General features: G+C 53.6%; 1 protein-coding gene across 1 annotated transcript in view; it reads right to left on the bottom strand.

Moving 5' to 3' along the window:
* The window catches only part of ZSWIM8 (zinc finger SWIM-type containing 8), a 99403-nt gene that overhangs the window by 11159 nt on the left and 75324 nt on the right, over nucleotides 1–12920 (bottom strand). Inside the window, exons 14-23 of the mRNA XM_078613506.1 lie at nucleotides 10033–10131; nucleotides 9435–9559; nucleotides 9024–9279; nucleotides 8551–8727; nucleotides 7777–8050; nucleotides 6650–6939; nucleotides 4738–4961; nucleotides 2604–3323; nucleotides 1841–2012; nucleotides 642–875 (exon numbers count right to left, since the gene is read on the bottom strand). Coding sequence (XP_078469632.1) covers nucleotides 642–875; nucleotides 1841–2012; nucleotides 2604–3323; nucleotides 4738–4961; nucleotides 6650–6939; nucleotides 7777–8050; nucleotides 8551–8727; nucleotides 9024–9279; nucleotides 9435–9559; nucleotides 10033–10131 — 2571 coding nt within the window. The remainder of the gene's footprint in view (nucleotides 1–641; nucleotides 876–1840; nucleotides 2013–2603; nucleotides 3324–4737; nucleotides 4962–6649; nucleotides 6940–7776; nucleotides 8051–8550; nucleotides 8728–9023; nucleotides 9280–9434; nucleotides 9560–10032; nucleotides 10132–12920) is intronic.

Raw genomic sequence — 12920 nt, forward strand, 5'->3', positions numbered from 1 at the left:
CTTTCGTGACCAATATCATCCAGTTATATCTTCACACTCGTATTATTGCTTGAAAGGGTAAAGCCTATTCGTTATTCATAATTGTGATACCGTCGTATATGTCGGCTATATTTGCAAGTGATTTAGCACAGAAGGTGACGGGGCCACCAGTGGCAATGTCCACGCACGACACCAGGTGCTCTTTGAGCCCCAGGACAGGTTCAAGTACCACTCGCGACTGGCGTCATCCGTGGACAAGAATCGAACTCGGATCACCGGAACTGTATCACGCTGTACTAGCCACCACAGCACCACTCCCCATCATAAAGTCAAAGATCTCCTGGATAGCCTAGCAAGGCCGTTGGGGCAAGTGCTGTTAGCGAGCTGCTATGAAGCCAGGCACGGCACACGAAGGGGTGGTTTGGCAAGCATCATGCTCAGCTGACGTTATTTCGCCGAGTGCTACCCACACTAGGTACTCATTTAAGTACGAGTTGAGCAATGGGAAAGGCTCACGACAGCTGCGGACACCATCCTCCTACGTGGCCAGGAATCAACTGGGGTTAACGGGTTCATAGTGCAGCGCAAGAACTATTACACACTGCAGCAGCAATCCTCATTAAGCATAAACACGCACATTCACCGTGGCCACCCTCGCTCACCGACTCTGTAGGCGGACAGTAGGTGGAGCAGGCCTTGAGGGCTGACCACCACCTGCTGCTGTTGCTGCTGCTGCTGCTGTTGCTGCTGCTGCTGCTCGTCACCCGCCAGCGTCTGCGTTCCAGCAGGGGGTGCCTGTGGTGGGGGGGCGGCTTGCGACACTGGCGGCAGCGTCTGCAGGGTCGGCCCGGAGAGCAGCTGGAAGGACGGCCCAGTCTGCACGGCTCCAAACGCCACTGTCGACGGGAGACGAGCGTTTGGGGTTAGCCCGCGCGCACGTGCGTGTGGCCTGTGCGCGATGTTCCTCGCGGTGAGTAAACGATTCATTTCGATTAATCTTGTGCTCACGATCCCAGCCATGTGTGTTAGAAAGGATCACATACGATCTGTGATTTGATGACGGCATCGCCACACCGTGCAGGTGGTCACTGACATGGATGGTTGATCCGACTTCATCACGTGGATCAGTGCAAGTTGGTGAAAGGGAGTGGGGCGATTACAGGACCAGTTCAGACACAACCCGCCACTGATGTTAGTCGTAACCCAGAACTCAAAACTCAGGGCCCAGGGCTCATTGCTTAGCGTGCTAACCATTGCGCCACCGCTCCGCCTCCAACAGTCATTTACATGGTGGTTTATGTTTGTAATCATCGTGCACAGATGGTGTATGTGTCAGAAATCAAAGTGTACAGGGTGCTTTAAGTTAGTATTCAGTGTATAGTTTGGTATATGCCATCGTAATATTATTGGTTTAGCCAGTAGTACATGTGATGGCATACATGTGAGTAAGGTTTGGTGTTAAGTGTTAGTGAGCATCGTGATATCCACAACGGTGTGTCTGGTGTAAGAGGGGAGCGGTAGTGTAGCAGTTAGCGCGCTGCGCTACAAATCCGGCGACCAGAGTTCGATTCCCGCTCACAGCCAACACCAGTAACGATTATCCGAACCGATCCTGGGCCTCCCGTATGTCGACTCAGCCTAAAATGAGTACCTGGTGTAGTACCTGGTGTAGTGTGTAAACATCACCACCAGAGAGACAAAGGCGGCCGGGCATGGTGCTGGCCACCCACCCCTTCGTGTGCCATGCCGACCTTCATCGGTGCTACTCGCTAACAGCACTTGCCCCAACAGTCTGTTTAGGCTCTACGGGGGCTCCGTGTCTTTTGTGCGAGTGTCAGCGGTGACCCAGGCGTCTCCTTGCCGGGCGTCAGCTGCAGCCCGGCGTCGGGCTGGTAGGCGTGGTGCACCGCCACCTGCGGCACCGTCTGCATGGCCACACCGGGCAGGGGCATGGGAGGCGTGGGCAGAGATGGGTGGGGCCCCCCAGCCCCCGTGTACTGGTACTGCGCCGGCAGGAACGCTGGGTGGATTCCCTGGAGAACAACAAAAACGACAATAAAATGTCTCTATCCACAATCATCATTTCAAAATAACGGGGAAAAAAACAAAGCATGATCAGTCCGCGGGAGAGTTTAAAATTAGCGACGTGACGTTTTTGAAGCGGCACAGTAAGACATCACATGGCGCATGCGATGCGTGAAGTTGCACACGATGGTGTCACGAGGAATGATGTCATCTGGAGGGAGCGCACAACGTGTGACGTCATCGCCGGGAAGGAAAATCCTTTTAGAGACGGTCTTTTGTCACCAAGTGTTGGGCAACTGCCGCACCTCCGATTACCCCGGTTGGCTACGGATGGTGCGAAAGAAGTTGAACATACATACAACCCTGCGCAATATGCCCAGTTTTCTGTCGGGTAATTCCCCAACAGCCATGCGGCTTTGGACTAAAATTGTATTTACTTTTGGATCGCCTCTATGAAAGTAATCATGGGCCTCCCATACCTCCGATTAGCATGATTGACTACGTACCGTGCAAAAGAAGTTCAACATACATACAAAAGACAGACTGCTGTGACAGGGAGAAGATCATGCGGACGGGCCAGACGATGGTATCCATGTTACCTGAGGGTACCCAGGTGTGGGGGGCGGCTGGAAGATGGCTGCCACATGCTGGATGGCGTGCCGATGGCCCACGTACTGCGCCGTCGGGTACATGGGCAGATGGTGGTGGTGGTGATGCGCCACCGCGATGGCCGTGGGTCCCGGCTGCGGCCCTGGCGCAGGCAAGGCTGCGTACGACGCAAATGCGGCCTGCTGCTGCTGCTGTTGCTGCTGCTGTTGCTGCTGCTGGTGCTGCTGCTGCTGGTGATGGTGCTGCTGCTGTTGCTGCTGTTGGTGCATAACCGCGCCAGCTCGCTGCACGGTGGTCACGTGCCCACCCGGCTGCGCCTGGTACAGAGCCTGCACGGCCTGCGAGGGCGCCACCACAGCGTGGCAGCGCGAGGACGGCGACGGGGAGACCACGGCGGCGGCGGCGGACGAGGAGGAGGAAGAGGAGGGCGTCACGGCCGAGAAGGATACAGCGTGTGGGTTGCCACCACCCCTCTGCTGCTGCTGCTGCTGCTGGTGGTGGTGGTGGCTGCCGGGCGAGTGCTCTCGATCCGCGTGGCGGTGCCCGTGCTCCGAGCCGCCGGCGCCGTCGCCACGCGCGTGCCCGCCCAGCGTCTGCTCGTACAGCCAGTGCCACTGGTGCGCAACGTCGAAGAGGACCTCCGGGTAGACGCCGCCTCCCTTGGCTGCCTCCTCGACGGCCACGCACGCCTTCTCCAGCATCTGCGAGTCCTGCGAGACGGAGCGGCGGGAGGGGAGAGGCGAGTGTTGGAGCGGCGTCCGTGAGCGACGGTACCGTGGGCCGTCGTCGACTTGGGCGTGGCGGCAAGACTCAGGCAGGTGGTGGCGAGAGAGAATGGGGCGATAGGAGCGATTGGGATGAGGAGGATGAGGGAGACACGGAGATAAGAGAGACAAGAATCAGAATCTTTCTTCAGAGTCGAGGAATCCAATGAGCTGTGAAGCTCTTTTTCAAAGACGTCCAGTAGGAAAAACTAAGTGGCTGGAGAGAGTGAGAGGCAGGAGACACAGAAAAAAAGAGACAGGGGCTGGATACATTGGGGAAAAAAGGAAAGCTGAAGCAATGTCATACAGAGAGGAGAGAGTAATCGGGAGGCGTGAAACACCGGGAAAAAGAAGACACTGCGGAGGGAAACACGAGGAGGTAGAGTTGAAGATGAGGAAAACCGTGAGAGGAACAGAGGACGAGGCAGTCGAACAGCATGGAGCAAGAGGGAGAACGGTGTCACCGGAAGTAAACAGACACGGAGACAAGGTGCGTGTGAAGGAGAGGAGACGCTCAGCATGAAGGGAGGCACAGGAAGATGGAACACTCACACGGTAAGGTGTAGAACACAGTGTAAGGTGTATAACACGGGGTAAGGTGTGTAACACGGGGTAGTGTGAGGAACACGGGGTAAGGTGTGTAACACGGGGTAAGGTGTGTAACACGGGGTAAGGTGAGGAACACGGGGTAAGGTGTGTAACACGGGGTAAGGTGTGTAACACGGGGTAAGGTGTGTAACACGGGGTAAGGTGTGTAACACGGAGTAGTGTGAGGAACACGGGGTAAGGTGAGGAACACGGGGTAAGGTGAGGAACAAGGGGTAAGGTGAGGAACACGGGGTAAGGTGAGGAACACGGGGTAAGGTGTGTAACACGGGGTAAGGTGTGTAACACGGGGTAAGGTGTGTAACACGGGGTAAGGTGAGGAACACGGGGTAAGGTGTGTAACACGGGGTAAGGTGTGTAACACGGGGTAAGGTGAGGAACACGGGGTAAGGTGAGGAACACGGGGTAAGGTGTGGAACACGGGGTAAGGTGTGTAACACGGGGTAAGGTGAGGAACACGGGGTAAGGTGAGGAACACGGGGTAAGGTGTGTAACACGGGGTAAGGTGTGTAAACACGGGGTAAGGTGTGTAACACGGGGTAAGGTGTGTAACACGGGGTAAGGTGTGTAACACGGGGTAAGGTGTGTAACACGGGGTAAGGTGAGGAACACGGGGTAGTGTGAGGAACACGGGGTAAGGTGTGTAACACGGGGTAAGGTGTAAAACACACGAGAGAAGCGGACGGCACAGCACAGCAGAGCACAGCACGAGGGGGCGGCACTTGAGCGCCGCCCGTCCACACACGCACGGCACCTGCTCCTTGCACTGCAGCAGCGCGCGCTGGATCTCGTTGGGGTTGAGGGCGTGCGCGTGGGGCAGGCAGCTGAGCGCCAGCTCGGCGGCGGCGCGCACCATGTTGGGGTCGCGGGCGCGCGACGCCCGGTCAGCCAGCGAGGCCACCTCGGGCGGCGTCAGGTGACCATCCCAGCACTCCACCAGGATGTTGAGCGCCGCACTGCCGATCTCCATCGCCTGGCCTGCTCCCGCGCGCACATACGGGCACACGCGCACCGCACATCAACACGGACTTCTCTTGTTGTGTTTTTTTTGTAAGCGTCACGTGTGCACGTTGCTTGAATGGACCCACGCTTGGGCAGTAGGTGAACAAATAATAATAATGACATTTATAACACGCCACATTTTGCAGATAAGTCAACAACTGAGCCAAGCTCAGGGCTGCTCGAAAGCCTGACTAGACAGATAAAGGCCTTAAGATGTTTCTTAAAAGTCAGAGTGCATTTGATGTTGCGGATGTGAGAAGGGACAGAGTTCCACACCGACGGGACGACAGCAGAGAACCGAGGTGAGGCTTTAACAGTCGAGACATTCGCGTTCTTTTTTTATAGACACCACGGACGTCAAAGTTGACTTGCAACGTTTTCTTACCTCCGTTTACCTCTGATCAGCACGGTTGACAATGTACGGTGCGAAAGAAGTTCAACAAACGTGCAGTGTTCCACCCTAACTCGAGGTCTATCCTTTGTCCGTCAACCTTCTGAGTGCCACTCCCAATGCCTGTGACAATTAACTCGCCTTCCACCATGCGGAACAGCATCCCACCCCTCTTACCGATCACGCCAAGAACACTTTTCTGCAATGTCATATTCTAAACATGCAATTTGCTTAGTCTATCTGGCCATTAAGTTCTTGGCATTCTCTGTTTGAGCCTAAATTGAAAAGCCAGGATCTTATTTTAAGTAATAATATGTTTTGCAACATTCATTAAGTGGCTGTCAATCAATGATAACTTCCCCATGTTCACTTGAGCATGAAGACAATTTCACTTTTCAGGGATGCAGCTTACCAATTAACAAAGTAGTCCCGTGTGGATAATAGGTTAATATGCCTTTGAAATCAATACACAACGCTCTAAATTAAGGATGCTTCATTACATCGCGCAAGTATGCCGTTAAATTAAATCTAAAGTCATTGTGCACTGCTTGGACCTGGCCCATCCAAACTCAGCGGGCCCATGCTCTGACAGTTTGACTGCTGCTGCTGCTGCTGCTGCGGCTGCTCAATTGTCAAAAGCGACCTTGCCAACACTGGGTTTGCATTACGTAAATTAATTGGATTACAGGCATCACAGAGTTGTAGAGCCTCCAAGCGAGACATACGAAAATAAAGCAGCTGCGGATGCGTTCGTAATAGGACATGGCGCTGTAATACTAATTTAAATCGCTTGTCAACTGACACTTTGCATTAACAAAATACGAATTAAAAGTTTGTTTATATTATTTATTTTGTCTCCTTCCTTGTTCTTTTAAAGTAATATCATGGAACGAAGCATCCAACCAGCAGTGCGCTTTCCCACACACCCTGTTACAGATACATTCCTCTCACATGGTAGGCAAATTGATGTTCACTCTGGGCAAAGCTGGAATACACCCAAATGTAGTAAAAAAAAACGAATTTGACAACATTGGTTTTCAAGTGCCGTCATTGGCGATTCAGGGCGCCGAAGACTTCCACTTCTGACGATGCCCACGGTCGCACGTGACAAAAGCTCGAGAGAAGATGTAGTGCCCGATAGGCAGCCTAACCCCGACGGCCACGCTCGGTGCCACATGCCTGGAAGTGATCTCCCCCCCACCCCCCCCCCACTATAAAAACACAAACCCACACCCGCGCGCGCGCTCGTTCGCAACGCGATCGTCGGACGAACCCGTGATCCAGGACACGTGGGAGGAGTAGGTGCGCGAGAGCCAGTTTGGCGACACGAAGTTGTGCAGCCCCAGCGCGTAGAGGCCGATCTCGAAGGCCGACAGGTGCAGGTTGCGGTGGGGGCCCTGGTGGCCGCCGCTCGACGAGGGGTGCGTGAACAGCGACGTGCTGCTGTTGCCGCCGGCCTTCACGAGCACCGTCTTGGCCAGCTCGAAGTAGAAGTGGGCGGCCGCCTCCGACGGCTGGTTGGGCACGTGGGGTGCGTGGCACTCGGCCCGGCGGCCCTTGTAGCTGCGGGCGGGGCGAAAGTGGGAGTCAGAGAAGGTCTGGGAGGAGACCTAGGGGTTGGCGGGTCGCGCGGAGACGAGGCTCCGGATTTGCGTCGTGAAATAACCAATCCAACAGCACGGTTGGCTACGCACGGTGCCAAGGAAGTTCAACATACGTACATAACCGGGTAAGTGGCGGCACAGTATAGCGAGGAGGTCTCTGAACTATTTGTTTGTTAGTATGAAAGTGTTATTGCCATGGTGTGTGGTAATTTATCCTTCAAAATGGAAAAGACTCAGTAATTATAATCACCTGCCTAGCTACAGACATGCTCATCAACTTACCAATACCTAAACTTACCACTCATATGCAAACATCCATCCACCAACAACTACAGCTTTCCCATTGCAAACACGTACACATAACCAAACACCAATCGTATTCATCTGAGAGCACTCAAAGATTCCCCCGTATAGCCTTAACAGACTGTTGTGGCAAGCGCTGTAAGCGAGCACCTATGAAGGCCGGCACAAGGGGGTGGATGGCCAGCACCACGCCCGGCCGCCTGTCTCCACCGCACTAGGTACTTAAGGCCGAGTCAACCTAGGTGAGGTCAAGGACCAGTTCAGATAATAGTCACTCGTGTTGGCGGTGAGCGTAAATCGAACTCGCCGGTGTCATAGCGCAGCGCGCTAACCGCTACACTGCCGCTCCCCACAACAGCACTCACACACTCACAACAACACCCAAACTTGCTCTCAGAAGAACCGACACACCTGCCGCCTCCTCTCCACACACACACACACCAGGACCCCGGGGGGGGGAGGAGAGAGGGAGGCAGGGAGGCTCCCTCCTCACCGGATCATCTCCCCGGCTTTGCTGCGCCCACTAACGGCGGGGCCCCCGCCGCCGACGCCGCCGACGCCGCCGACCCCGACGGCGGGGCCGAGGCTGCCGCTGGAGGAGGAGGAGCCGAGCGAGTCGCTCGAGCTGCTGCTGATGCTGTCGCTGTCCTGGCCCCGCGCCCACGACGTGCAGCCCCAGCCCCCGCGGGGCCCCGCGGGGCGGCGCGCCAGCGTCGGGGAGCTGTCCGACGTCGTCTCGGGCGCGCTGCTGTCGATGCTCGCCATTCCTGCGGGGCGGGGGGAGGGGTTGTGCGGTGGGTGGAGAGGTGGGCAGGGGGGGGGGTGAGAAGGGATGAAGGTGGCGAGGAGAAGAGAGAATGGGGGATGAGACGAGGTAGGAGGAAAGGGAAGGAGAGTAGCGGGAGATGCGAGGGAGCAGGAGTGTGACGAGGTGAGAAGGGACAGGGGGAGGTGAGTGAGAAAGAGGGGAAATAGGCAGCGAGGAGGTAAGAATATCAGGAGTGAGGAGGCAGTTTAATAAGGCCTCTGAGAATTCTGTGAATCGTCGCGAGCGTGGGATTTATTGCGTGCTTATATAATGATAATGATATTCATGATGATGCCGAGTAGACGACCTCTGGCTAGAATTTGAACTCCCAAACCTGCCCACTTCAAGTGGAGCGCACGGCTCCACACCTCACTCGTGACGAACTGCGAGCGGCGCAAGCCGGGAACGCAACGCACAAATCCGAGAGCCCTTGACCCCGCCGACTGTGCTGCTGCTCACCCGTGTGCTTCTTCTTGGGCCGGACGGGCGACCCCCACGAGCGTCCGTTGAAGACGCCGCGAGACCCGAGCAGCAGTCGGCCCGTCACCTTCCCCTCAGGTCGACCCGAGACCCCAGTCGCGTCCGTCGCTGTCCCAGCAGGCCCATCGGCCACGCCGCTACGCGGCTGGGCGCAGTCTGCAATGTGACGAGACAAGGAGGCAGAGGGGGTTACGGGTCGGAGGAGGTAAGGGTTAGGAGTCGGCATTGCAGTCAAGAGTCAAAGTGCCCGACAAAATAGACGGGCGGTTGGCGGTGGAGTGAAGCGTAATTGTCAAATCGCACCTCCAATTAGCACCGCTGGCTACGTACGGTGCGAAAGAAGTTCAACATAAATACACATCGGTTTCCATGGCTGGGTTTGCCATCCTGAGATTCGTCCTATGGGGATGGAGTCTTCAGACCCTGCAGCTGACAGTTGGCTCTGAACACACCTTGCTGTACAAGGCCCTCCTGGAACGTGTCGGAGGCGGCGGCAGTCCGCAGGGGCAGGGCGGCACTCCCGGCATTCCCGGCATTTCCCGGGTGGTTGCCATGGCTACCCCCACTGTGGTGCAGCGAGGACGCCGATTGGCTGCCGTGCTTGGAGGGCGACTTCTGATTGGCAGGCTTGCCGCCAGAAGAGTAGAACGAGCTGAGGGTCTGCGGCTTGTGCGTCGTGCTCTCGCGGTCCAGTAGCTTGTCCAGAATCTGGAAGCAATAAAAGAGAACTCGTCGGCTCGAGACTTCTCAATGTCAACATTCCACCATTCAGTGGCGACGGCGTGAAGCTCAGGTTCTCGGCGGAGCTGGCCAAGTGCTTCCACACGGCCGAGTGAACCAACCGCGTCCGCCCCCACGCGCACCTTCTTGAGCTTGGCCTGGTCGTCCTTGTAGGTGATGAGCAGCGCGAGGGCCAGGTCTCCCTTCTGCCTCCGCGTGCCCTCACACAGCAGCGGGTGCTCCGCCTCGCTCACCGTCGTCTTCAGGCCTGCGGGACGCGAGGGCCAGCGAGGTTATTGTCCGTCGAGCCGTTTGTCTGTCTGTCAATCTATACATGTGTCTATCAGGTTGTACATCTGTAAGTATTTGTATTTATATTTTTCCTTGAGGATGTGTGTCTGGTAGCATCATGAGCACAGATGTATCAACTGCTGGAAAGAGGATTCCACATATCATTGCCATCCTTCACAGACATCATCATCCATTCAGGAAATGCGTACTGCCCGAACGTATTTACTTTGCTTAACAGTCCACATGCATCCAATGTGCACGCGCGCTCTGAACCACGTATCCCTCTTTCTGCCCCGCATTCTAAATCCGAGGACGCATCTCTCCATGCGCCTTTGTGTATTTGTCACATTACTGTTCCCTTTACTTTGTCAGTTCCCGTGTCTCCGACCCGTATGTCACGGCTAACATAGACCGCACCACGCAGTGCCGACTATACAGGAGGGCGCATACCTAGAGCGGTGATGGCCGCTTCAAAGCCCAGCTCCTCGTCTCCCGGAAGCTGCGAGTTCCTGTTCCGGCTCGGAGGTCTCGACCCGGTGGATGAAACAACTACCACACAACAAAGACAAAGATCCCCCGTGTAGCCTTAAGACTTTTGGGGCAAATGCTGTTAACAAATAGCATCTGTGAAGGCTGGCACAGCACACGAGGGGGCGGGTAGCCAGCACCACGCCCATCCGCACCAGGTACTCATCTTGAAGCCGAGTCGACATAGGAGAGGGCCCGGCACCGGTTCAAATAAACGCCACTGGTAGTCAGAGGGAAACAAACTCTGGTCACCAGGTTCGTAGCTCAGCGTGCTAACCACTGTGCCATACGCACACACAAACAGCCACTGGCAAATGAATGGCAAAATAAAAATGCACGGAGATCAAGTAGGACACAGGATCTTGAGCCTATTTAAGTCCAGGTTCAAGACCTTCATTTTATTTCTCTGCTACCTATAAAATAACTAGACCTACGCCTTCCGTTATAGCTCCATGAGACAGTCACATTTATTCATGACTAGCCTGAGACTTGGATTCTTGTCTTGGATTAATACACGGCCTACATGGAGGGTGGGGAGGGGGGATGCGTGACGTCAGCAGGCACACTGCGTAACGCTGCCGCATGCGGGTTACATCACTAATGTGACGTCACCGCTCAGTTGCCGTGCAAAATATATCCATTATTGCGCCCCCCCCCCCCAAAAAAAAATACAAGTCTATTTTTATACTTTTGCATTGTGTACAGTCTGGAAACTACCCACATGCCAAATTTCAAGTTTGTTGCATGTCGGAAAGTATGCTAACCATTTCGAACAGATACATTCACAAATTTGCCTTTTATAGATATAGATAAATCCACACTGGATTACGGTGGTTCTGCATGATTACTGCATGATCCAGCAGAGGGCTCACTCTGCTCACAGATAGTCTACTCAAAAATAGACGTGTTTCAGAAAGAGTCGTTCTCATGTAATGCTCATGGGTTGCTCATCCGACAAAGGAATCACATGCTGCCGATAGCACACATGGCTGGCTTTAGCGGAAAGACAATTTTCTCACGTTGCCGCTGTTGAAACTAAATACGTGTCGTTGTTGACTACTAATCCATCAGGAAATAACATGAAATTATAACAAGCTCACAGTATGGGTAACGCATGACAGAAACAACATCACCTTCCGATTACAGCAAAGGTTGTCTACGTATGGCGCAAAAAAGTTCAACATGCATACATCCTGCGGAACAATTCAGGTGAGGGGCAGTGTCCATCTGCAGTGGAGACCCCGAGTCTGAGACAGTCGTAGAAATAACTACTGCTCTACTAGCTCAATGCCACCCATGGGGAAATGGTTGTACTTAGAGATACGCGGAATAGACTCGATGGCAGTTAAAGCAGAACGAATGGGTTGGGTGGTATGATGTGGTGGTTATCACCATCACAACCCAAGGGATCAAAGTTCACTGGATTGAATCCAACCTCAGAAGCACCTACCCAATAATGAGAAGAAACACGACTAATCAATGGAACGTGCCAGCCGGTGATTCTCATGCTTGTAAGAGACTTTGGCGATGCTGCTTGCAGAATTGGTCACCTTGTGTCCGCGTCACGTCTTAGGAGAGAACTGGAAGACATCTCTGAATTGTCCCATCCAGCATGCTTCTGGGATATTTAAGACCCGATGCTCGAGTGGAATCGATGCTTTCTGGCTGCACACGACCGCTTAAAATCTACAATCGGTGTTATCACGATGATGATATTCAGAGGCAATACTAAGAACAAAACAAAATGGAGGAGCAGTGGATTGCGCATTGAACTATGAAACGGGTGGGTTCGACTCTTCGCCAGGGCTATATGCAGTGGGTGGTGACATCTGATCCGACCACCCCCTCCATCAACGTGCACTCATCAGAATGGTGAAGTATGGTCAAACTACCATGACTCGCACAGCGCGAGGAAGGCTTTTATCCAGCGCAGTGCACTCACAAAGGGTCGTCCACTTGTTGTCGTTGTTTCACACAACTAAATAAACAGACCTCTGTTCATCAGTGCTCGTAAAACCAAAATACATTAAGTCCGTTGGACTTTTGGAGTTATGATATGCGTGCAGAAAAATGTATTTAAGCAGATACACTGTGGACCAGTCCCAACCGTCTGAATCTCATCAACAGAATCAGGCCTATTGTAATTGCATGCTGCTGCAGTGTTTCATGTTATTGGCAAGAGCCATCCACTTACGCTATAGGACTGCTTTTGGATGGCATTTCCTCAATTAGTCTTCAGCATGGGAGTACATTTAATTAGTGTCTGGAGAAAACCCACGTAAGTGTGAATGGAACATTCATTAAAAGCTCCACGATGCAGATACATTTTGAAAAGCCTACTTGCTATACTGCTTCCTCGTTGCTCTGTAGGTGGGTAGGTCAAAAACAAGAGAGCCCCAATCTCTGTGCGATTCATCAAATCTTCACTCCTGATCGCTGAAATATTGAACCAATCTCTTGACAGCATACATGGCAAGCAATGGCATAACGATGGTGACCATCTCGTGCAGCCAACAGATCGCGAATATTAAAGCAAAATAACCACAAATTCTCTACCATTCTAAACAGGCGTCTGCTACCTTTGTAATTACCGCAGAAACTTTATACTAGTCTGTCGACAACCGTTGACCTGGTTTAGTAAGCAGGACGGGGGTCAGTCGTGTGCTTGCAGAGACCATAAAATCTTGATTTGAAGCTTTCGTTACTGCAGGAATCCATACTCTTTTGTTCTTTCGGTAAAGTCATGTAGACAGAAAAAAATAAGATCACAACGTTTCGATCGCAACACAAGCAATCGTCAGGCTGTTCTC

Source organism: Lampetra planeri, chromosome 41 (assembly GCF_965212315.1).
Source record: "Lampetra planeri chromosome 41, kcLamPlan1.2.h2, whole genome shotgun sequence".
NCBI lineage: Eukaryota > Metazoa > Chordata > Hyperoartia > Petromyzontiformes > Petromyzontidae > Lampetra > Lampetra planeri.